Genomic DNA, 26,074 nt, shown 5'->3' with positions numbered 1-26,074 from the left:
TGTAATCAGGTGTCTAACCCACAAGTGCACACCGCCAAAACCAATTATTCAAATGAGCTTCCCAGCCAGGTTCCACGGCAAAGGCCAGATGGCTAGATGTCTGTGGAGGCAGCTCCCCGTCTCTGTCCCTGCAAGCAACTGAATAGCATTTCAAAGTTAGAGTTGATAGCAAGTTGATTTTAATAATTGATTCTACAGTGAAGAAGGCCTCTGAGGAGCCAGTAACCCAGAATTAGTGGCTGGGGAGTCTGAAAGAGCAAAACAATGTGATAGAATCAAGCACTTCATCATTTCTCATCTTAGTTCCTAAACCACTGCTTGGATAGTGCTGGCTCTCTCTGTAAAATCCTTCACTGGCTTCCCATTGACCATCAGAAGGAGCCTAAGCTCTCTATCTTGTATTCAAGGCCTGCAAGGTTTCCCTGAGCTTCCTTCTCAGCTGCCCTGGCCACTGCCCACCTTGCACTTTCCTGCACCCACCCTTGCCAATCCTCTTGCCTTTCTGGGCTCTCTTCATTGTCCTAAGCCAGCCTGCTCTGGCTCACATCTGTGCTTTTGCTGGTAGTCTGCCTCTGCTTAACAAGCCTTTAGACTAAGCTGTTTCTCCCCTCTCTTCTATTTTCCTCTCCCCGCTCTTCACCAAGCACATACTTTGTACCCTGCACTGGGATATCAGCTGGGCTGGCCCCTGTGCTTGCCCTTAAGGAGGTCACAGTACAGAGAGGAGACACCTGGGCTGGTGGAGGAAGGCCCAGGAGTCCCAGGCTGTGAAGTACCTCCACGGAGGAGGCACCCCTAGCCCAGCTGGGAGCGTTGGGATGGAGCAAGTCAGAGAAAACATCCCAAAGGAGGAATCATGTGGATGAGTCTTGAAGCGTGAGTGGGAGTTGGCCAGGGGAAGAGAATGGCGACATGCTCTCAACCAAAGGAATAGTAGTAGTGAATAACACTGGTAATAATAATCATCATCATACAAAACATTAATTGAACTTATACAAACTGGAAGACACTATTCTAGTGTCTTATATGTATCATTTCAACTAGAGATATAGGAGAAGTAATCAGTCATACCCCTGCTCCCACTCTCGTCCCACTTCTACAGTTTAGAAGGAGATACAGGGATCAGAAAGGTAGTGTCGCGCCCGCCTCGCCAGCAAGGAAGACGCGGCAACTGGAGTTCTTCTGACAGTGCTTTAATGGGGTTCCCTTTAGACTTACATGATGCGGAAGACCCAGCCCGCAGCGCGCAGGCTGCTATATACCCAAGAAGCACAACCCCTAAGCTGGGATAGGCCGCTCAGCTGTCGAGCCACCAAAGCATTAGTCCATAGCAGGACCCTTCGTTTGCATGCTTGCGCCACAGGGCAACCGACAATTGCGCGTGCGCTGAACTTGTTTGCTGCTCTAGGCAAAGCCGGAAACAGGCGCCAACTTGTAATGGCGTTGACACCGCGCCCCACAAGGTAGATGTCAAAATATTAGCTTTATTATTGATAAAAGCAGGATTTTGAAAGCACAGGCTATGCCAGCAGGCAAAATTTGCCTCCTTTTCCTTCACTCCAACATTCAACTTCCCCACCAGCCATAAGCAGAACTGGAAGTGAGCTGCCTCCCAGAAAGCTCACCGTGGGGCAGAGAGACCAGAATGGATCTTTCCAGGATTCCTGATTCCAAAAATACATGGCAGGAGGGGCTAGACCCAAATGGGTTCTGCTCCTTTTCTAGAGCTGACCAATCGGATAAGTTCCATACCCCCACCTAGGCAAGAGGAACAGAGGGAGTGGAAAGGAAGAGCCATTCTTTGTACCCTAGGGACTGAAAGTCCCATTGGGATTCAAAGCAATGAGGGGTTCCTCCCAACAACCTCATGAACCTATGAGGTAAGTTCTTGAACTATCCTCATATTGTAGGTCAGGAAACTGATGCACAAAGAGAGGTTAAGTACCACCTTTAATAGTAGGAGACCCAGGAGTCAAACCCAGAGAGCTGACTCAGAGCCCAAGTGCTCAGCTTCTGAGCCTTGCTGCTTGAGCCCGGAGCGATCAGAGATCCTTGGGCAATGCTGAGTGATCTGGAATGGCTGGTGCACATGGTCATGGCTGCAGCCGACATACAGTCTCTGCACTGCACACGGGCACCAGCTAAGAGGGCAGGTGGAGGCTGGGGTACAGCCCAGGCTTGACAAACCTTGAGCCTTGGTGGAATTGCATCAGTCCAGAGGGGGTGCCCTTTTGTAATGAGCCTATAACATGCTACCTGTGCATGGTGTACAGTTGGCAGCATAGTGTAAGAAGTGTAGGAATAAGTGGGGACTAGATTGTGAAGGACCCTGAAGGTCACACCAAGATCAAACCACAAGGACAAGCTAATGCGTGCAGCACTTATCTCTACCTAGGCAGCATCTTCAGCATTTTACATGTATGATATCACTTAGTCCTCAGGACAACACTGAGGTAGGCAGATTCCCCCTTTCATATTAGGGCCAGGGCACAGAGAGGCTCAGCCACAAAGGTAACACCTGGTAGAGGAGCCAGACTTCACTCAGAGCTGTCCTTAGCCTCGGAACCGGTGCAGGTGGGTTTTGCCAGCACCCAGATCCTATGAAGACCTAAGTCTGGCCAAAGCAAGTGGCACTTTGTATGTCACCACCCAGAAAGGGCACCTTTTTGTAAATTGTCAGCCTAGTGGGGGCACCTTTTACGAATTTGCAAAAAGGTATCTTTCACACTAGTTTCCCACTTGAGACTAGTTTCCCCATTTAAAAAATAAAGATGTTGCATCCACCTCTCACCTCACACGAGGAACAGACCCTCTATCAGGCTCTGACCTGACTCCCAGGGCTGCTTCATGACAGTAGAATGATGGCTAAGAACATAGGCTTTAGTAAGGCAGACTGGGTTCAGGTGCTGCCTCCGTCCCTTGTCCTTGCTGGACCGTAGACAAATTCTTTGACCCTTTTAAGCCTCTATTCGTCCATACAGTTCAACTGAGAACCAGCTGTGGGCCAGACACTGTGCTAGCACTGAAGACTCAGTCTCAGTGACAAATGAAACAGATTCAGCCTCTGCCCTTGCAGGTCCTTGAGCAAGACAGATGACTTTGTCCAAGGTCACAGAGCTACTTGGTGCCAGATCTGGGATTGAAACCCAAGTCCTTCGACTTGGAAGCCTACATTCTTATCCATCCCACTCTCTGTCTTCACAGTCCTGATCGCAGATATCTCCTTGTCCTGATGATCCAAGACGTCAAGTAAGGGAAATGCTTTTAAATATCTTGGTGGCGGTGACAGGGAGTGGATGTGTTATGATTAGCCCTTGCGTTGGGGACAAAGGGCACTGACCACTATCCTCCATCTACACCACAGCAAAGCCCAACCCACCTGCTAAGCTTTTCACAGGAGATGTTGATGACAGATCGTCTCACATTCTGACACTGGCCAATCAATAGAACTGGAAGGTGCCGCAGGCCAAGGGCAATTGAATCCCAACCTTTTAGTGACATTAAATAAAGCAATATTTATTTTGCTTTTGGTGCAAATATACTTAATCCAATCCAGCTCATTGGTAATGCTGAAAAACCGCTGTGTTTGGGGGACAATTGCAGGCATGTCCCATATATCTCTGCTTGTCAATGCCACTGCTTGCAAGAGCACACAGCCTCATGGTGCTCAGGGCGAGATTGATCTGGAGCCACCACGCTGCCTTTTTCACTAGCCTGCTTTAGAAGAGATGAAAAGGAAATCATAAAGAGCGGAACTGAAATCATTGCTCTCGTTCTAGCTGCCATTATTGCAGCAGTCATGAGGCATGATGACCTTCATGAGATGGAGCTATTTATTTGCCATTTGAATAACAGTCTCTGGAGCCATTGCAGCTCTGCCACGGGGCAAAGGAGGAAGAGACCAGGACAGGCAGAGCAAACAAATGAGTAGCCCAGTGTCTCTTTCATAGATCACACAGTCTCACAGCTGGCTTCGGGGACCTCAAAGGGTGAATATGGACCATCCTGACATCAACAGGACCTGGGTTCGAATCCCAGCTCTATCTTTTAGTAGTTGTCAAGTGATACTCTCAAGGTCAAATCTCTCTTGTATTTTATTTGCTCATTTATAAAATGAGAGTAAGTAATATCTATCCCACTTAATTATTGCAAGTATGTCTAGCATTTAACAGGTGCTTAAACATTTTTGAAAATGTATCTGGAAGTAATTATCTAAGCCTTGCTTGCAAACCTACAGAGTATTCATTCATGCATTTGTGCATCTGTTCACTCATTCATTCATTCAATAGATACACTGACCCTTCTCTGCACCAAGGTCTACAATAGACAATGTTGGAGTGGGGGTGAACAAGATGATTCAAATGCTGTCCCTGCCTTCATGAAGCTCACAGTTTGGAAGAAGAAAGAAAAGACACTCAAGAGTATCTCCAACTGAAAAGAAAGAAATTATATATTATGCAGTCATGTATAAATTTGGTCTCCATATATTGCATTTTCTAGAATGGTCCTAATGTCAAATAATCTGTCCCACTGGCACCATAAATAGCCCCCATTCTTGCCAGAACACAGGCCTCCATTTTGAGCTCATGCAGAAATTTCATCTTAAATAACAGAAGAACACCAAGGAGACAGAGACTCATGGCAGAGACTCAGGATTTCACACTTGGTGACTCTAAACTGGCAATCACAGGAGGGAAAGTGGGCATCTAGAGGTCATGTGTCCATTCCTGTCTTTAGGCAGCTGTTTCTTGGTCCTGAAACCACTAAAGAGAAAGAGCTTTGGCCTCTTGGTGCTTACAGCCAGTTAGGGACACAGCAGAATGTATTAGTATCCTGTTAGAAATATGTATAATTTCTGATCATTCCTACTTCCCTAACTTTGCACATGCCATACCCTCTCCTGGAATACTCCCTCCTGCCTTGGCTATTGACAAACTCCCACCTGGGTCCCACGCAAATCTCAAATGTTGACAAATGCATGAAATTAAGGTTGAAATATTGGTAACTTTTGACTAGTTGGTGTTTCTTTTTAAAACCGAATCAACACTTTTTCTAGAATATTTTTGCTTTTTTTGTATTTTAACTTTATTGGAAATACATGCTTCCTCCAAAGTCCCTGATTCTGGGGGGCGGGGGGGAGCCCAGTTATTGATGCTTCAGTATCATATAATAAGAGAGCTAGAAGAGATCTCTGTGGGTGAAGTATACAATTTCATTTTACAAAGAAGAGCCCAGGGAGGGGAGGGGACTTTTCCAAGATGACACAGATGTTGGAGGTGGAATCTGTACCCGTGGCCCCCAGCCAAGATCCTGCATCTTTACTGAGATGTTTTGTTCAGTAAATACTCACCTTCTGATAGACTGATTGCCATTAGAAGCATTCTTTAGAAATCAGCTAAAAAAGCACCCATGCAGGTGCTTTTTTTTACTCACTAAAGAGTTTCACAGATGCCTTTGCTTCTAAAAAGCTCTAGAATTCTTTGAGGATTGAAGTTGCCTTTGCATTTCCAGCCACACTCTATTTTCTTTAGTAGGCTGAGTCAAGGAGTGGACCTTCTAGTACCTCTCACCTCTAATGCTTTTCCTTCAATTTTGAGTCTCCCTTTTTGAATCAAAGAGGCTTCTTAGAAGCAGCATGGTCAAGAGGGAAGACCATGCGGCCAGGGCCAGGACACCTGGATTCCAGTCTGGGCCCTGTGGCATATTAGTTATGTGGCATCAAAGGCGTGGCTGCCCTTCCTTCTGGCCCTCAACACTCCCACTCGAAAATTGGAGTCCACCTGTATGACTGGCTGGTTGCAAGAACTGTATTATATAAGATAGGAAAATGTTTGGGAGAGAATGAAATGTTCATTCGACAACTATTTCTTTAATGTCTACCATGGACCAGGCTCTTTGTCAGTCGCAGAAACACAAACATGAATAAGACATCACCCTTGCTCTTGAGAAATTCCTGGTCCAGCGGGAAAGACAGACGCAACAGTGACCACATCTTGTGCCATAGCCACTCTGATGGAGAGCGGTGGCGCTGTGGGAGCAGAGGAGAAACACCTACCTGGCACTTGCAGGGAGTGCAAAGCCTCCTCCACTTCCTGGAGGAGGTGATGTTTAAGTTTAGACAATTTTGACGGTGCCACGATGATCGCCACTGCCACTGTCATCACTGGCTATCATTTACTCAGTGTTCACTCGGTTCTGAGGATTCTGCTGGGCCATTTATAGACATTAGTTCATGAACACACAATCCAGAAGGCCAGTGTTGTTATCCTCATTATATGTTTGATAAAACAGAAGCCCAGAGGTATATTATTAATAAAAAAATATATAGCTGGTAAGGAGTATAGCCCAAACTTAAACTATAAGTCCCAAAGCCCCTGGTCTCCACAATACAACCTCATTGTTGTGTGCAACTCCGTGGGGCAAGGCTGTGAATGGTGGGGGAAATCGCTGGGGGACAAATTTCAGCCAAAGAGGAGAAGAATTTTCTAATGAGGGTCCAAGAATAAGATGAACTACCTGGAGAGGCGGTGAGTTTCAGGTTATAGAGGTGTCCTCGAGCAAGCTGGTAACCTAGCCTAGAGATAGCTGCAGGCGTTCCTACCTGGGGAAAGAAGAGAGATACATAACTAAGCAGCTCTAAGGATGCAGTTGTTTATGATTAAGCCCTGTTGTCAAGGATGATCTTCCTTTCCAAATTTTTAGCTGCTCAGTGGGGGCTGGAAGAGCTTCGTGGCCACAGCACCCAGATCGGTGGTCCCTTCTGCTTGGTGACCAGCCATTGGGAAGTGGGCAACATAGGGGCCTGCTGGAGTTTTCTGTAAATTAGCCCATGAGGCCATCAGTCAGAGATGCACTTAGCTAAAGTAATAAGGACTGACTCCAGCCACTTTAGCAAAAAGGGAGTTTATAGGAAGGGGCTTACAGAATCAAGAAGAAACTGGTGGCCAAACTTGAAAAACAATTAACTGAGTAGCTCTGAAAGGCAGAAATAATCTGTCTCTGTTCCACAGAAGCGCTGCGCACAATACTCCCGGCCACTTTGTATCACCTAGTCCCAAGTTTAAGTCCTGGGTAAGAGTGGCTGTTGCCTGAGCCTGGATTCCCTTTTGCTGCCCTGGCTGCCAGGTCACAAAGCAGGAGAACCTGGCTCATCTGGCTTCCATGGCACAGCCATGGCCTCATTTTCTCGCAATGATGAAGGAGCAAACCCCACCCAAACCTCCCATCTAATAACAGGGTTAGACACTGAGCATTCCCTGGAGAATATGGACAAATACTACTGCAGTCAGGAGGGGACAGAGCACGGTTTTGAACTCAGATCTGCCTGATTCCCAGAATGGTGGAAACGATAAGAGGTTGTTTCCAATGATTGCTGTTCACTCCAGCTTCCTATGGAATGCAAAGCTATTAGTCTGTGTCACTCATATAGGAGATGGCATGAAATAATAATAAGGTACAATAAAAACACCTGCTATTATGTACCAGAAACTGTGCTAAGTTTGTTGCATGTATTATCTCACTTAATCCTCACATTTTCCTGAATTATAAATGGATGTAAACTTATGAACATATCTTCTTTGCCCTGTTAGACTATATATTTCTTGAGGCTATGAAATATCTCTTATCAATCACTCTATCCCAGCAATGCTACCATGGAGCTTTGTGTATAGAGGGTTCTCGGTAAAACTGATGAATTGCTGCATTCGGTTCTTGCCTCATCTTTGCTCCCTGTACTAGTCTCCCCTCTTCAATTAATTTACACATTCTCAAAGGCAGAGAGCTTGTTAAACAGTTTGTTCCCCGGGAGAGCAAGGGCGTCGAAGTTGGACAGCCCTGGGTCTGAAGCCCGCTCCCCACATGCTGGCTGAGTGACCCTGGCAGGTTTCAGATGAGTGTGTCTGTGAGTCTCTGTCTGTCCTTAATTATTCTCACGAGCAGCAATATCACAGACATATTTAAGAACTGCATGTATATGTCTATGGGTCAAGACACTAATCACAGCATTGAATATACTTTCTGAAAGATAATTTAGTGTAGCCAGAGGAGAGCAGAGTAAGGAAAGCAATTGGTAAGATTTTGGGCTCTGAGAATCGGGTTCACCTGAGCCCAAGTTCTCACTCCACCACGTAGTATATAACTCTGTGACCTTGGAGGAAGTTATTTAAATTTCCGAAGCCTTTTTTCCTAATCTGTGAAATGGTAATACAGGGATTTTATGGGATGAAAGTGAAGATGAAATGAGATGATCTGTGTATGGGTACACAGTAAGCGCTTATTAGATGAAAGAAAAGATGGCAGGAACTGCTTCAAAAGGCTAATAGTAGTTATCTTTGGGTGATAGGAAGGTGAGGTTACTTTTATCCCCCTTTTTTACTTTGTATATTGAGGACTATTTTTCATTTTAAACAGTGATTGTACAGCCAGTCAATCCTGTTACCACACAATTCTACTTATGGGAAACAGTTCCAAGGAACAATTCTGAAATGTGGAAAAATCTTTAGGAATTGGAGTATTCAACAGTGCATTTTAAAAATAGTGCAACGTCAAAAGCAACATAAATGTGCCAAAGTGGGGAAGTGGCCAAATTAATTGTGGGGGATACAATGGGATAATAGGTCATATTACAACACTATTGTAATTGCAGTTACAAAGAGTTCAGTAACAAAGAAAAATGCTCATGTTGTAATGGCAAATGCAAAATGGACCCATGTGGAAGTTCTAGGTCAGGAATTAATTTACCTGGCCAGGGGGGTGGGCATCATGATGCCTCTCTTTGGAGCAGAAAGAAGGACTGGTATCAAGGCATTGCTGCTCTCATGGAACTCCTAGGACAGAGGGGACATTGCTTTGTGAGCTCTTTTCCTCTGGGGATGAGGGGGTAGGAAGAGTACAGTCTATACTGGAAGAGACTCTTAAAAAGCTTGTGGTCCAACTCTCCTTCTCCATTTGTAGTTGGGGAAATTTAGGCCTCATGTGAGCAAAGTACATGCCCAAGGTCACATAGTAAGGCGCCAGGAGAGCAGACCTGAACTCGGCGATCGTTCCTCTGCATGCCAAGGGGCCATCATCTTGCACTCACCAGGGATGACTCGTCAGGGCAGCCTGGCCCCAGGAAGGCTAAGAGGGTGGGCAGGACTCCAGTGAGAATCTGAATGTGGAGCCAAAGCATGTGTCTAGAAATTTCCACATTATTCTTCTCTGGTTCTTATCGGGGCAGAAGCAACATTGTGTCGTGGAAATGTGGTTCTCCCAGTTCTCCCAGGGGGATTGAGGAAAGAGGCATTTGCAAGGAGGAGGCTGATGCCCTGGGGGAGAGGTCACCACAAGCTCCCCAGATCGTACATACAGCTGGCTCTCAGTGCCGAGTGAAGGAACGGAGAGAACATAAACAGACATAACTGCAGCACTTGAATTCAAGTCCAAATCTAAACTGGGAGTCCGGGAGTCTTTGGTCTTCTGCCCTATGTTTTATCTTAGAATGAGGGGAGCCAAGGGGGAAATGAAGGGCTCTTTTTTATTTTTGCCTTCTCCCCAAAGAGCTGTTTGCTCAAAGAGTCTGTTTCCTGTGATGGATCCTGATCTTCTGAGGGCCTCAGAGGTCTGTGCTCCCCACAGGGCACAGCCCATGACCGGGCACACTGCGGAGGCTCAATTCAAGTGGTGGGGGGAGGTAAGGAGAGAAGAAAGCAGGAAGGGATGGATTGCACCCTTTAGGATTTACTATTTCTTTGACACCAGAAACATAAGGAGGAAGACAACCTGGATGAGACTCAGAAGCTCATGCAATCCAGGACTGAGGCCTGGATGGAGAGTTCAGAGGACCTGGTTTCACACCAACTCTAAAGCATGCAGCGGCGGAAAGATCCCAGGCTAGAGGGCTAGATACGTAAACAATAGTCCAAAAGGTATTAACTTAAAAAAATTAACTAGGTTCACACTTTGGAAAAAGGAGACCTTTATTTCTCATAAAGGGTAGCAACCTGTCAGGTGGCCATTCCAACACATTGGGAAGAAGATCCCAGGCTAGAAGAAAGGCACGTGTGCTTCAAAGAAGGGACAAAAGGGCCCAATAATTTGTATTAAGCAGGGTGGTCAAATATATGTATTCAACAAGCTATGGGAGGAGTCATGAATATTTATGAAGGGAGATCATATGCATGTATAATTGTGCTTTATCTCTCCATCCCATCATGGCTGGGAACTTAGTTGTAAGGTATTTCTGGGGTTCCCTTAGTCAAGAGGGGTCCATTCAGTTAGCAGAGGGCTTAGAATTTTATTTTTGGTTCACAATCACCCTTTTGGCCTAGATAGCCAGACGCAGTAATGATGACCATTTATTTTGTTCCCTCATTGACGGGGTGGAGTAACTGTTTGCCCTCGGTCCATCTAGGCCGTCAGCCCACTGAGGCCCCCATATGGCCCAGGAGAGGTTAAGAGCCAAACACAGTTATCCGGCCCTCGGGGTGTTTTGCCCCCGCTGCCTGTCCTGCTTAGCAGCTGACTGTCCCGGGCCCACAGTGCGCACACACTCTCTAATGGTCTGAGGGACAGTGAACTGGCCCCCTGTTTAAGAAGTTTGAGGACCCCTGCTAGATTTTAGTTACAGGCTTGTAGCGATTAGTTATATAAACATAAGCATTTTGTTAAGACCATTCTACCCCTTAAACTGGCCCTTAGGTCTCACGTGCCTCCCTCTTCCCCAGTAGTCCCTGAGCCCAGAGGAGGGAAGGTCTGCCTGCGCAGGGACAGGCCATTTGCAATGGAAACAAGCAGGCCCAGAGAGATTTTGGACGAGGAAGATTAGTAGGCTTCGGTGGATTGTCTCTAGTCTTCAGGATGTTATGACTCTGGTTTTCTTGACGTAAAAGGAGAGATAAATAACATTAATAATTTGATAATTAAAGAAGAAGAATTTGGGCAACAAAATGGAAAAAGGAACCTATTCCGTTAGGGAGTCAAATAAAAACGTCATGAAGAAAATTATAACCTGTTTTTTTTTACTTTTGTAGTTAAGAAATAACCAGGATTTAGTCCAAACTTGGACAAATAATGAAAAACTTAAAAACAGAAGGACATGCTAGGATTTAATAATGGGCCTTTTTTTCTGAGATATAATTTTCTCTCTCTAGTTTCTCATTTTTATTAAAGACAAATTAGAGTAAGACCAACTTATTTATAAAATAAATTTTAGTCTTATTGTACTCAGTTTTATTATCTGCATAAAGTACAGTAAGAATGATCATTGGCCATAGGCTTTCTTTTTTAAAATTGGCTTTGCTGGAAACCTCCACCCCCTTTTTTTAAGGAATGTCAGGTTACTTAAAGGTCTCTCGAGCCAAGCCAAGGATTTAACTGCCTGTAGATACCTGTGTAAATTGGGAAATTCCTCCTTTTCGAAATCCCAAAGTAATTTGAGATTTCTGGACTGTTAGAAAGTGACATTCTTTACTTACCACAGATCAGGAAATGTTAGAGATGAGGTATCAGGTCAGTATTTTTTCCAGAGGGCTTTTATTGGCCTTATAAATTCAACCTGATTCCTCAAAGCAGTCTGGGCATATTTGAAAACATGCCATTCCAGTCAAAGCCTTGATAAAATAACCAGTATCTCTAATTCTGTCCTGTTATAAAAGAAAAACAGAATCTGGAGAAATCAAGTAGAGAGAAAAATAAATGTTTCAAATTGTTTGTAGAATATACTTCACCAATTTGTTGTAAGGTAAACATAGCTCAAAAGAGGGAAAAAATTTTCTTGTCTTCTGGAAAACAAAACTTAAAAGAATTAGCTATGTTTTAAACAAATGGTTAAAAAAATTCATTTAGTCCCATGTAATTAATTCTTGTGTTGCTTGATGTTGGGTTAGTAAGCCTCAGGAATACATCAGTTTTTATTATTATGATTATTAAGTAAGCTAGTTTCTTTAGAGTCCAGAGGGCATCTAGTTGAGGTGTCTAGATGTTAAACTCAAAGCATGTTCAGTTAAAGTGGAAGTGGGTTTCATATAGAAAAACAAATATTAATATTTTACAACAGTTTATCATGGAGTTTGTATGTCACAAGATCACAAGGTGTGCTTGCAAGACCTCAGGAAAAGGTGGTGGCAATTTCTTTGAGATCAAATCAGAAAAATGGAAAAAGAGTTTGAAAACACTATTTGGAGACTTGTAGCTGGAAAAGAATTCAGGATTTAGTGTAAAGCGTATGATCTCTGAAATTAGTAGAAAACCACTTTTTGAGAAGAATTAAAGTAAAATAATAATTGTGGGTTACAAAAAGTCTTAAAATATCCATGGTTAAAAAGACAATTGAGCCTGTAATCCTAGCACTTTGGGAGGCCGAGGCGGGCGGATTGCTCAAGGTCAGGAGTTCGAAACCAGCCTGAGCGAGACCCCGTCTCTACCAAAAATAGAAATAAATTAATTGACCAACTAAAAATATATATACAAAAAATTAGCCGGGCATGGTGGTGCATGCCTGTAGTCCCAGCTACTCGGGAGGCTGAGGCAGTTGGATCGCTGAGCCCCGGAGATTGAGGTTGCTGTGAGCCAGGCTGACGCCACGGCACTCACTCTAGCCTGGGCAACAAAGTGAGACTCTGTCTCAAAAAAAAAAAAAAAAGGACAATTGACAAAGAAAATTTGGTTATTTTTGTGGCATATAACAATTTAATATAATAACCATAATTATTATTGATAAAATATATTAAAGCATATCAGAATTTTAGGAATCTTATATAATTTTGGAACATATATTAGTAACATGTTTATATAAATAGAACCCAAAGAAAGTTAAACACCATTTCATATTTGGCAATGCTTCCTGTATAATTTTAACATACCAAATAAGCCAAATGTGTTTCTCTTAGATTTTCAGTGGCCCTAATATTTAGAAAGTTAGTTTGAGGCCAAAAAGACAATTTAAAAATTTTGATTTTGAAAAGTTTGTCAAATATCAAAAGTTTAAAACATTTTTTGTAAAATAGGATTATAGGTTACTATAAAATAGTTACTTATTTAGTCAAAGTAATAATTGAAAAGATTTTAAAAAGCAAGAAATTTTATTTTTTTTGAAAAAAAGCCAAACCCAATTTTTTTAATATTTTGTATATAAAATTATTTATCTTATACTTAGTAGTTATTATATATGTTAATTATAATGTTAACTCTTAGTAACCCTTATTTTTTATTTAAAAAATCTAGGAAGTTAAAGTAACTTTGAGCTGTTATCAGTTCCCAATGTTTGTTAGCATATCTAAATATGTTTAGTTTTCTATATCATATAAAAATAAGATGTCAAAGTATATAAACTCAAACTTATGTCCAACAATTAATGTTTTAGTATTCTACCTTACTTATAAATAACACAGATGTTTTATGATCATCTTTAATTCAACATAATGTTACTTTAAGATTTTAAATTACTGAAAAGAATTTTGAAATTATAACACAGATATCATCTTCAATGTCCTCCTCAGTCACCTCAGGTCTTAAGTAGCCAAGTGGCATCCAAGATGGCTAGGAAGGGCAGAGTCTGTCTGTGTCCTCAATTTATATACCAGACATACTGTTGAGAACAAAAGACAAGATGCCTGAAGGATCCGACCCCTCCTACAGTAGCCAGGAAGCAAAGCTGGAGAAGGGAAGAAGGGGCCCTATCAGGCTTGGTTATATCTTGTAGCTGTTGGTCTAGACACTGAGAACATGTCTCCAGGCCCCACCATGGCTACCTGTCCAGACACCAGAATCTAGGGGCTCAAAACTAAAAATATGAGTTTGTCATTGAGAATGGAACAAGTAAAAAAATATTTTTTTTCACATGCCTTAGCCCTTTATATACAAAAACCCTTATATGTCTCTCATAGGTGAAGAAGACAGGAAATTAAAGGTTGAAAAGCAGAAAAATAGGTTTTGGGGGTATGTAGAGAGAGGGGAGGCGGGGAGAAAAGGCTTGACTAGTTACCAAAGATGATCTTGTTAAGCACATGAAGCCTTATGGGTAACAGCCCTCAGAGAGAAGAGATGGCAAATGTTTCTTTTCAGACCTTTAAAAGTGGAGACTCTTACATTTTTTCTTTAGATCAGGAAAAGGTAGTTCTGGCTGTATATGTATATTTTTTCTCATAAAAGACAGTTTTGTTAGCAGTTATTTTAAAATATGTTAAAGAAATATAACTCAGGGCAAAACATTTTTAATCTCCTTAGTCTATTTTGAAGGTAAAAGTTCACATATTCAAAGCCAAACTGATAGTTTTGGAAAAAATTGGGTTAGAGGTTGTTAGAGATGGACAAAAGAGTGAGAGAGAAAGAAAGCAAATTGTGATAACAAGGAAAAAATCCACAAAATTTAAACATATCACTCCATATCTTCTTTAGTTAATTCCATAGTTCTGTGAATAAATCAGTTTAGTGAGGCAGCTGTGTCCCATTCCAGGAGCTGGTATCATAGAGGAGTTTTTAAACAGAAGAAAAAAAAAAACAAATTTAATATTTGGAGTAATTTTTTTTAGAAAACTAATTGAGAAGGAAAACAATTGTTTAGGAGCAGAGATGGAAGGAGAGGTTAAAAAAAAAAGAAGGAAACAGTTGACTCTAAATGGCATGTGCCATTTTTTTTTTTTCGAGTTTCTTTAACTTTAAATCATTAAGGGAAGCTATGAGAGAATTTTGATACCATTTGGAAAACTTGAAACACCAATTATAGCATTATCTTCATTGTTTTGGAAGGTTTGGTAACCTCTTTGTTTTAATGAAATACACAGGTAAACTAGAGGTCTCCTAAGATTTTATTGTGCCCGGCAAAGCTTTAAATCATTTTAGGTTAGATTTCAAACATTTATAAGAATTTTTTATAGTTTTTTAAGCATGTTAGTCACTAGTGTCTCTGAGGCATTAGATCAGAGATCATTTTCCTAGAACTGAAGTTGTGATAGCTGTGCTTACCTTTATGAAAGCAACCTCCTCAAGTGCTGACACATGAGCATCCTCATAAACCTTTATGGACCAGCTAGGTCCCCCCAAACCCAGGACCTACAAAAACCTTCCCTCTGGGGTCCAGAATAAAAGGAACCAGGAAAACTGGGGTAGCCCCCACAACCTCAGGGCTATGAAAGACATTCCCTCTGGGGTCTGGAATGCAGGGAACTGGAACTGAAGAGAACAAGGGAAGGGGTGGAGAGAAATAAAGTCTCCAAGATCTTCATCCTCAAAGCAGGAGATCTGGGATCCAGGAGAGCTTACCTGAGTTTCTCCCAGCGAGATAAGGGAGACAAATGAACTATCAGTGGGCTCGTGCAGACGTTGGTGTGTTGACCTCCAACCACACTAGGGGAAACTGGGGGTCCCCCTGGGTCCCTTTGTGGCTGTCACTTGTTAACTACAAAAAAAATGAACAAGGTTTATACTTTGGAAAAAGGAGAGCTTTATTTCTCATAAAGGGTGCAACCTGTCAGGTGGCCATTCCAACACGTTGAGAAGCAGAGCCCCGGCCAGAAGCCAGGCACACGCACTTCAAAGACAAGACAAAAGGGAATAATATTTTATACTGAATGGGGTAGTCAAACATACATATTCAATAAGCTATAGGAGTCATGAATATTTATGAAGGAAAATCATATGCATGTAATTGTGCTTTCTCTCTCCTATCCTGTCATGGCTGAGAACTCAGTTTTAAGGTGTTTCTGGGGCCCCCTTAGCTGAGAGTGGGCTGTTCAGTTAGCAGAGGGCTTAAAATTTTATTTTTAGTTCACAAAGGAATGTATAGCTATTGTACGTGAGTGCCAAAGTCTATGGAAAGGTTTTAACCTGGTTTCTGACACGTAGCAAATGCATACTAAACGAGCATGCAGCTATTATTATGAGGTAAAGGGGTCATAGGCTCAGGGGTCTGCTGTCACATTGCTTGGGCACCAATCCTGATGTCACCTCTTTTCTTGAGCAAGCTGTTATAACCTCTCTTTACTTCTGTTCCACATCTGCAATATGAGAATATTCATAGGCCCTTCTTCATGGGGTTGGTGTCAGGATTAACTTAGATAAAGTATTAGTACCTTGGAAAGAGAAGGGCTTAAATTGTATTGCTTAAGGAAATAAAGAAGAGCTTGAAAGATTAGATGTGAAGAAGTTAAAACGGGGACAGAAGGATAGAGAAGAAAAAGAGAGACAATCTGGGGTGGAGAAAGAGATGAGAGCGACATGGCTACCATCAGTTTTGAATCTGGCTAAAAACCTGCAAAGAGCAGAATTTTATTCTATGGGCAATGGACAGTCATAGATAAGTATCAATCAAGAAAGCAAGATAGTCAGATACAGGTGGAAGACTCACTCTGGAGATAGGAAAAGGATGGGTTGGAGAGAAGGAGAGTGGTTGTTTGAAGTGTGAGCAAGTGAAGTGTTTCTGGAAGTTGTACCTCAGGCTGGGCTGGCCCAGAGAGGACTCAGGGGTTGGAGGTATGGGGACAGAGCTATGTATGAGGAGTCCCTTCTCAAGCACAAGCAGGACTTTCAACAGATCTGAAGGAAGAAGAGGAGGAAGAGGGAGAGGAAGAGAAGCAGAGGTCACCATTACATTTGCCTTAGTGAAATTATCTAAGGTGCCCAAGGGAGAGTATAGAGAAGGTGGTCAAGGTAAGTGTCACTAAGCAGATGACATTTCAGCAAAGATTTGAAATAAGTGAGAGAATTAGTTATTCAGATATCTGGGGGGAAAGGATTTCAGGCAGAAGGAATAACCTGTGAAAAGTCCCTACGGCAGGAAGCATCTGGTACATTAGAGAAACAGTGAAGAGACCAGCATCTGGCACAAGGAGGAGGAGGGATAATGGCAGGAGCTGAGGTCGGGGAGGTTAACCTGGCAGACCGTGCTGGGGCTTGCAGCCTGTTGTAAGGACTGGGGCTTTTATGCTACTTATAACAGGCAATCATTTGACCAGACAAGGGACACGATCTGACTTATGTTTTAAGAGGGGCACCCTGGATATGTGGGACCTGGAGGGATGGGAAGTGGAGTGGGAGGAGGTAAGAACGGAAGCAAGGAGACCAAGTCAGAGATGATTGCAATACTCTGAACCTTGCTCCAAGTTCAGAATGACAGCAGTGGAAGTGGTAACAAGGTGTTGGGTTCTGAATTGTATTTTGAAGGTCAAGACAACAGATTAGCTGTAGCTGTGAGTGAAAGAAGAATAGCGGGGACACCCATAGTTTTGATCTGAGCATTTGTCTCGGCCACACTGTGTAGAAGATGTGCATGTGTGTGTGGTCATGTGTCTATGGATGCTGCAGTGAGACTGCACCACAAAAATACTTTTGACCCTCTCTGTGACTCAGTTTCTTCTTCTGTAAAGTGGGGATTATAATAGTAGGGACCCCATAGGGTTGTTGATAGCACTGAATGAATTAATGCATGTAAATTGCTAAGAACTGCTCTGGAAAACAGCAAATTCTAGGTAAGTGGCATAATCACTGCTCCTATTCCTAACTGTATTTTGACAAGGGAGAAGCTCAGCTTGTCCTGTGTATACTGACTTTTACTTTGGGTACTGCCTAGGTGTTCTCTGATGGGGTTTGACCTGAATCGTCACTGGCTGGATCCCTCTCCATGGGCCCACCCTACCCTGCATGGGGTGAAACAGCTCATCGTCCAGATGTACAATGACCCAGTAAGTACCTGGATGCCCTCAGCTGCTGGCCTATGGCTTGATCTGGGAAAGGGAAATGTTGTACTGGGAAAGTCCACTAGGAGCTGCAGGTTAGTGATACATGGTCAAAACCAGGGAGGCACTAGGCCTGCTCATCCCTTGCCTGATAGATCCAAGTACCTTCTCCCAATCTCTTCTTCTCTCCCCTCCCTTCACAAACACTGGGTTCAGTTGTGGAGGTCTCCTGGGATGAAGGAAATATATTGGAGCATATCCACATTTGTCAGTTCTCTTCAGTTACAAGTTAAAGAAATACACCTTGAACTAGCGTAAGCAAAATAGGGAATTGGTTAGAAGAGTACTGGGGGTATGTCATATACATATATCATACATATGTCATATATACATATACTGAGGCCACCTCCACATCGAGGGGGAGACCACCTCGATGTGAACATGACCACCCATGTCACATACAGAGGCTCTCACCACTACAGTGACTTACCCTCATTTTCTAGCTCTAATTCCAAAAAGATTGTGATTGGCCTAGTTTGGTGGACATGTCCACCTCTTAGGAAGTCAACTCTGGCCCAAGAGGAAAGGAGGTGTGAGGCGAGGGCAGCCTCACTGGAACCGCATAGTTAGAGTTAGGGGGTAGGATGGTAGATGTTTCTAGAGGGCCTGCAATTTCAGAAGGAAGAAGGGGAAATAGGCAGACAGAACAACAGGTGTCCACACCAAGTTTGCTCACAGGGGCAGATTCTTGTCTATAAGAAACAGGAGGAGACAGTGGAGTTTCATAGCTTAGAGAAAGGAGGCCAACCACAATCATTCTATCTCTGAAAAGCTATCAGAGAAAGGGGAGGACAAACCTTTATTCAGGTGACATGGGAAGAGGCAGGGCCTATAGAGAAATAGAACTTTTTAAAAATTAAAACTGCCTAAGGATGGTGTGGGGGGGGTTGAGCTATGAGTTTTGCCTTACTAAAAGTGTTCAACTTTTAGTCAAAAATGGTACAGAGAGAAAAACCAGTTGTTTGAAAGACATTCTAGTGAACTCACACCTGAGTCCCTTCCAACTCTGATGACTGATTTTATGACCCGTTGACTGCTGTCAAGTGACAGATGGTGATCTATTTTCCCTCGTTGATGATGCCAATAAAAATATCCAGAATTAAGCAGCAACATATATATTGATCAGACAGAAATGTGTGCTTAAAAACAAATGCATATCAACCTCAGTATTGACTTAAAAAAAAAAAAAAACAAATGCATATATTAGAGCGAGGATTAATGAAAAAGAAAATCCTTGGGTACAATGTAGTGATCTTGATTATGAAACTTGTGAAATCAACTGTCATCTCGACCCTCCTATGTGACTCTTGCTTTCCTAGGCCCTTTCCTAGTCCACCTTCTGTGCCAGGGTTTGCATAGCCATAGCTTTAGGATATTTGATTCCTTCTCCAGCTCATCCTTCTTTGTCTACAAAAGAAGGTGTTAACTGTGCTCACCAAATCCTTTTACTCTCAATGCCATCCTGATCAGCTTTCCCTGCAGAGAGAAGCTGCTTCTGATGTTCTAGGTTTCTGTAGTCCACTGAGTTCTGCCCTCCCAGGCTTCTGTGTTGACTACAATTTCCCTGCTAGAATCACAATGCCTTCTTCTGCTACCTCCTCAAAGAGAAAAAGCTCCTGTATTTTCTCTGATCTGATTAACAATAGATATTCAATAACTGTTGAGTTGAATTGGAATGAACATGGAAAATCCCATTGTGCCAAATATAATATGGTTTTTACAGATATGAAACAGTAATTCTCAGAGAGAACAATAGGCCATGGTAAAAGAATAGCCACTGGACCAGGAGGAATGACAGAGTGGGAGCTGTTGAACAAAATAGTGTTTTAGATGACTCCCCAAAGAGAGAACTGGATGGTGATGGGGCGGGGTGGATCTGGGAGGAACACAGGGGAAGGGGGTCAGGGTTGCTAAAGAGGAAGAGGCTTCACCTGCCATTGCCGTCATCAAGTAGAAGTTATGGATTTACTCACAAAGAGCTGGGCACTCATTCATGTTGCAAAACACAGATCAGGCAAGACTGAGTTACAGAGATATTAGGAAATTATTATGCCATGAATAGATTGATCATCAGCTGATCAGATCTTAACAAGTACACCTTGGATGCAGGAGCTAGTTGTGAAAGCCATTTTCTTCCATTCCTTTATTGCCCCAAGCAAGGGCATAGGGCACTAATATAGGAGGCACACTCACCTGGAATAAGATCCCAGCTCCCTCCATCTCTTCCTCTCTTCTCCTCTCCCTCTTTCCTCATCCAATCTCTTACTCCTTTTTTCCCTTTCTTTTTTCCAGAAATATTAATATTTATTTATATACCTGGTTTATGTCTACCAGGCACTGCAGTTCTAACAGTAAACAAAACCCTAACCCCTTGCAATATAGTGGGAAAATAGGCTTTAAACAAGTAAATACTGATAAATATAGATTATAAAATGTATCAAGGATTATCAAAAACAAAAGCATAAAGTGTGACTTATAGGTAGAGTGGCCATAAGTCTTGACTTTCCTGGGGTAGTTCTGTTGTCCTGAACTATTTTCTAACAGTGCCCCCTTTTACTCTTAAGAGTGTCCTGGTTTGAATGATAAATTGTATGATATCTCTAGTTGAAAGCAATGTGAAAGCACCTAGCACAATACTGATGTGTAGCAGACCCTCAACAAACATTTTCTGGGTCTGATTCAAATTCAAATTTGACTTCAGGCATCATTGTGCCCAACTGCAAACACTGCAGTGCCCTGAGGCGCCTGCTCTAATAGCTTTAAATGCATTTCTACTTTTGACCTTTAGTGTCACATCCATAACCTTAATCGCTCAACTCCAAGCTATCTGAACTGCCAGGACAACTTCTGGACTTGTTTCTAAATGTTCACAGCCTCATTCCTTCAGAAGTTCAGCAAGACCCTCCACCATCTGAGTGTGGTTCTTCACTGAACTCCTTCAGGCCCTGTGCTGGGTGCAATCTGGACTTTATTTTCATGGGAATTGGGAGCCACTGAAGGATTAGAAGCAGGGAAGAGAGAGAATCAGGTTTGTATTTCAGAAATCCCTCTGGTGCCTGTTAGGAGAATGGATTTGGAGGGTGCCAGGCTACAGGCTGGGAGACAGAGTCTGCTACTATGGGCTTCAAAAAGAGGAGGAGGAGTCTAAAGATAATAAGAAGCGAGACATGAGGGACTTGGTGACCATGGCTGGTGGGAGAGGTAGTCCTGCATGCTGCCCATGGTGTTGACTTGGGCAGCAGAGTGGACACAGCACCCTTCCTGAGATGGGAACCCAGGACACACAGTAAGTGTGGGGTCAAGTGATGCATCCAAATTTAGACACACTCAGTCTGCAGCTGAGAAGTGATATTTCCAACCTGCACTGGAAGGCTCCAGGAATGAGCCCTCTGTGTGCTTCTAAACTGGCAACAAGAGCCTGCTGTCCTTGTGTTAGTGATGGCATTGCCTTCAAAGCTCACAAACCTTAACTTCTCTGGGGACCATTGGATGTTAAGTGTTGGACTTGAAAAAGAAGTGCTTAACCCAGAGGACTACACTGGATCTGAGACATAGCATTTCATGTTCCACTCCCGTGATAGCGCCCAGTGCATGGGGCGCCTTTGTTCATCAGTTGTGGTTGATCATTTCCTGGGGGCAGGGTCTGGCTGATTCACCTTAGGGTCCCTAGGGCCCAGCAGGGAGTTCAGTGTAAATGTTGAGAAAATATGAAGCAAACCTAGAGCCTCTGTGACTTGGTTTTAGAAGGCTTTCCTGATGAAAGGAACAATGAAACACAGATGCCTCCCCAATCTCATCTCTCCCTCAGAGTGTCCCCTGATTTTACTCCCACCATCACTGTGCCCTCCTTTAATGAAGGCTCTGGTTTGGCAACACAAACCCTCTCCTGGATTCCCCTGCAACCCACTAAGATTTTCCAAAACTCCCAGGGATAGAACCTGAGATGGCATCACCTACTTTCATTCCCATGACACAGTCTCCTGATCATATTCATCAACTTGTTCCATCCCTGGACTCAGTGCCTCCCCATTTGCCCACCATCGAAATGTGCTCTCTCTGGCCACCAAGAACTCACCCAGATCCCTTGTCTTTCCAGTCCTTACACTGTCCCCACCAAACATCTAGTTCCTGTTCAGCACCTGTGCTTAGACATTTCAGTATCCTTAGTGGTAGTAAAGACCAGGGCAGTCAGTTCCAACTCCGTTCTACGTCGAGCTCTCTCCTTCCTATTCTGATTTTAGGTCTGAGAGCTCTACCTCTTCCCTAGTTAATAAGCACCAGAAATGGCATCACTTTTCAGGCGAGAGCTCACCCCCTACCCATGGAGTTTGGCTTTATCCATAGAGGATGACAGTGACTTCCCCTGAAACAATTGGCCACACAACCAGAGTCACTCATGCACAAGGCCACAGACAGGGTTCTCCTCTCACACTCATTTAAAAAGCCATGATCTTAAAAAGCTAAGGCCATTTGTGGATGGGCTTCCCAGGACCATCCATCCTTAACTTTATAGCATCTAACTATGTACTCATAGACACACCTGGAGAAGTGTTGAGTATAAGCTAAGTAAAAAAAGCAGCATTTGTTTTAAAATCCTCAGCTAATTGAATGCAACATGCATCTCTCAATGTTGCCATGTGCAAGACTCTTGGGTAACCTCTAGGGTTACAGAGATTAATGGGACAGGACCTCAGGCCAGGAGGAGCTTACAATGTGATGGGAAGGCCAGACCCTTATGAAATTTTAATTCAAGGTAGTCAGGAATGTGTGCTAAGACAAAGAAAATACACAGTGCTTTGGAAACATGGGTCTGGGGGAGGTTATTCAAAATGGGGGTGGGGGTAGGGGAATCCAAGGAAGCTTTTTTTGAGGAATTTGTGTTTGGACTGAGCCTTTAGGAATGGGTACTACTTCGTCAGGTGGAGAGGCTATGGTTTGGAGAAGAGGGAGTTCACAGGGAAAGGGGAGGAGGCATTTCAGGAAAAGCCAAGCAATGGAATGGGGATGGGAGACCCCAGCAGCTGGGGCTGCTGTGCAGGATTCATAGCACGGAGCTGCAAGAGGCACTTGAGGGGCCGGCTGGGGACACTCATGAAAGATCTTAAACACTGGGCCAATGAGTTTGGCTTCTTTCTATGGCCAATGCTTTCTTCCCACTAAAATCAAAGTCTCAGGTCTTCTTTTAAATTGATTTTTAATTTAGTTAACTATCATGACTTTAAAAAAAAAAATCAAGGCAATGGAACAAAATGCTGCTTGTTGGGAATATGCCAGCACATACCCTCTCTCAATCTTAAAAATCCAAGCGGAGGAGTGTCCTCAAACACGGAGCAAGGGAGGGAGCGATCGATGAAAAGTATTTCCAGCCATTCACTTCTTCAATCTAGAAACCTTGGAGTCATTCTAAAATTTATATCCACCTGGGTCTCTTGTTCCTGCTTTAAAACCTTTCAGCGTCTCCCCATTACTTCTGGGATAAAGGCCAGCGTTCCCTAACATGCTGTTCAAGGACATACCCTATTCATTTCTGCAGCCCCGGGACCTAGCGCAGAGCACGGCGTTGTGGAGAATATTATGTTGAATGATGTGAATGAACAGATGAATAAAGAATATATGCTTTAGAAAATCGCTAAGGCTACAGTGTGGAGAGTGGCTCAAGAGAGGTGAGACTAAGAAGGAAGAAGAGAGATCAGTTAGGTGCTTGTTGCAAGAGTATGGGTGAAGGGTGACGGAATCTGAACTCAAGAGTGATGAGGGCTGTTGCTAAGCAGAATCCCCAGGATCTGACCGGAAGGGGAGTGTGTTTCCTCCAGCCCTTTCCTTTACCCCCATAGTCAGTCAGAACCCAGGCGAGGGTTGCTTTTTTGAGAGGTTTCTACGCTCTGAGGTGACTTCCCTCTTTTCCTAGAGGAGACGGGCCCTCCTCAGCTGCTGCCTGTGTTGCTATAACAACTTGGCTGCAGCTCTTTTAGACAGATCCGTTTCCTTAAATCATTTAAGGAAAATTAGCTGCCATAACAACACGGAGAAGCTTTTAAAATAGAGTAACACGGGGCTGGGCTTTTTTTTTTTTTCTTTCTTTCCTTACCTCCTGTAGTCCTCAAGATAAGCTGCTCTCTTTCTGTCAAACAAATAAATAAATTATAAGACATTTATTTGACAAACAGAGTAGTTGCTGACATGGTCAAATAGCACGCACAGAACCAGCGCTCATTCACCCCAACCTGCAAAATACACATGCAACATAGAAATATGCAGAAAACACATGCATTCACATAGATAAAACCAGAAAATACATACATATAAAAGCATAAACATAGTAAGTAAAAAACAGACACATAGACAAGTAGTTATAAGTAATCACACAAAGGGTATGTGCACGCACACACACACACACACTCACAGCCAAGCACAGTATCACCATTTAATTAAGATGGAAGGAAGTGGTCCATGAGGTCCGCCCTCAGCCTGAGCAGGGTTTCACTGTGTCACCAGACTAGAAGGCCCTGAGATAGCAAGAACTAGAGCCAAGGGGCATCCGCATGTTCATAACTGACAGTGTTTCAAGGCCATGGGCTGAGAGGGGTGCCTTGCTGCGGAAGGGGTAAACATGCTTTGGGGAGAGTGAGAAGTAAAGGACACCCTCACATACCCCACATACACACTCAGAGGTAAACTAGGACAACAAGAGGCCACAGCCATCGCAGTTTGGGTGAGATAATTCTTTACCCCCTAGGGCAGGATGTTTATCACCCCTAGGAAGAGGCAGTTCCACCCTTGTTGAAAATCACATCCCCAGGGCACTTGCAGACTATTATACTGAGGCCTTTAGAACCTCTGGAAACTGGACTGTGGGTCCCCAAACCATTGTTCCATCTCCATGTCTATGACTTTGTTATCCCAGTGGTTCCCTGCAGGGCAGCTAAAACTGTGTGGGCTTTTTTGTGTGTGTAGCAGCAAGAGAGGCTGGGAGCACTAACTCCTCTGCCGGAGGAGTGCTAAACCACTAATTTCCCTGGTGCCCTTAGGCGAGTCTCTTCCTCTCGATGGGCCTTTGATCCCCCTACACACACACCCTGTCTGTACATGGTAGGGGTTATAGGATGGTCTCCAAAGGGCCCCTCGACAGTCTGTGCCGTCTCGGAGTTGCAAAGTCCCAGCTGCTGCCAGAGAAGAACAGCCTATGAAGGTGCTTAGCACAAAGCAGGTACTCCATACATGTTAGTTTCCAAAGCCTCAGTATGCCCATCTGCTAAAAGGAAAGAACAATCCCTGACCAGGCTGCCTCACCAGCTGTAGAGTAAGATCCCCCATGTATGTGAATGTAAAGTGTTTTGTGAAGGTGAGGAAGGATCATTGCCCTGGGGTAGGGTGGAAAGGACTGTCCTTTGACCTGTGCAGACTGCAGCCAGCTGCTAGAAGGTTCATGAGAGATCCATGCACCACCCCCTTCACCACCACAGAGCAGCACTTAGGTCTGCTCAAATATCTTTCCACTCCTACCAACATGGCCTGAGAAATCAGTAAATAGCCACCGAGGGGAAAGGTTCAATACGGGAATAAAGACTTGAAGTAAATGTAATATTGTACAGAGGGCTCTGAGAACATGGGGTGCTTTGAGTTCATGAAATTTTTACAGTTTTTCCTACAACAGTTTGAGACGCTTTATGAAACTTTAAGGAATTTTAAGAGAAATCATTATTTTTCTAAAGGGCAGCTTCTCCCACCTGTGATAAAAGACATGGTTTTTCTAACTCCCCAGATTTTAACTTTGACTCTGTAGCAGAAAATAGGGTAGAGAGATGGATCTCTTGCTTCAGAGTAATGTTGTTGTCAAGTTGGTTAGTCCCTTCAATTTTTCTAACATCTTTTCATCCTGAAAGATTCTGGATGCCTCTCAATGACTCACTAGATACATATTGTTTCATATGCATGGGGATCAGCAAAGTTTCTAGAAGGTTCTCTTTGAGTCACTTCTATTAAACTCCCTATGCCTGTTTCCCTATCTGTAAATTGGGTTCCCATATTGAACCTTTTCCCCTGGTGGCTATTTACTGATTCCCTGGGCCATGTTGGTAGGGGTGGGAAGATATGTGAGCAGACCTAAGTGTGTGCTCTGCGGTGGGGTGGCGGGCACATTTTTCCCTCATGAAACCTCTAGCAGCTGGCTGCAGTCTGCACATTTCAACATGACAAGGCCCATCTCCTTGGATTTCTGTCAGGATTAGATACTATGCACATAAATAACCGTTAATAGTTGCTACGTCAGGCACGGAGCTGTTATTACTTCATGCACCTGGCTCTCACGTCACTTGCCTCGCTATTCCCATGGCCTCCGCTCCCACGCCCCATTGCAGACTGCGAGC

General features: G+C 43.5%; 1 protein-coding gene across 5 annotated transcripts in view; it reads left to right on the top strand.

Annotated features, from left to right (window-relative positions):
- The window catches only part of AGBL4 (AGBL carboxypeptidase 4), a 1,333,072-nt gene that overhangs the window by 1,209,211 nt on the left and 97,787 nt on the right, over positions 1 to 26,074 (top strand). For all 5 annotated transcript variants that reach the window (XM_012776132.2, XM_012776133.2, XM_075998177.1 and 2 more), the window contains one exon: positions 17,543 to 17,654. In XM_012776132.2, the coding sequence (XP_012631586.1) occupies positions 17,543 to 17,654 (112 nt within the window). The remainder of the gene's footprint in view (positions 1 to 17,542; positions 17,655 to 26,074) is intronic.

The sequence above is a fragment of the Microcebus murinus genome, chromosome 2 (assembly GCF_040939455.1).
Source record: "Microcebus murinus isolate Inina chromosome 2, M.murinus_Inina_mat1.0, whole genome shotgun sequence".
Lineage (NCBI taxonomy): Eukaryota > Metazoa > Chordata > Mammalia > Primates > Cheirogaleidae > Microcebus > Microcebus murinus.
Note: the sequence above shows the minus strand (reverse complement) of the source record. Positions and strands in the feature narration are given on the sequence as shown.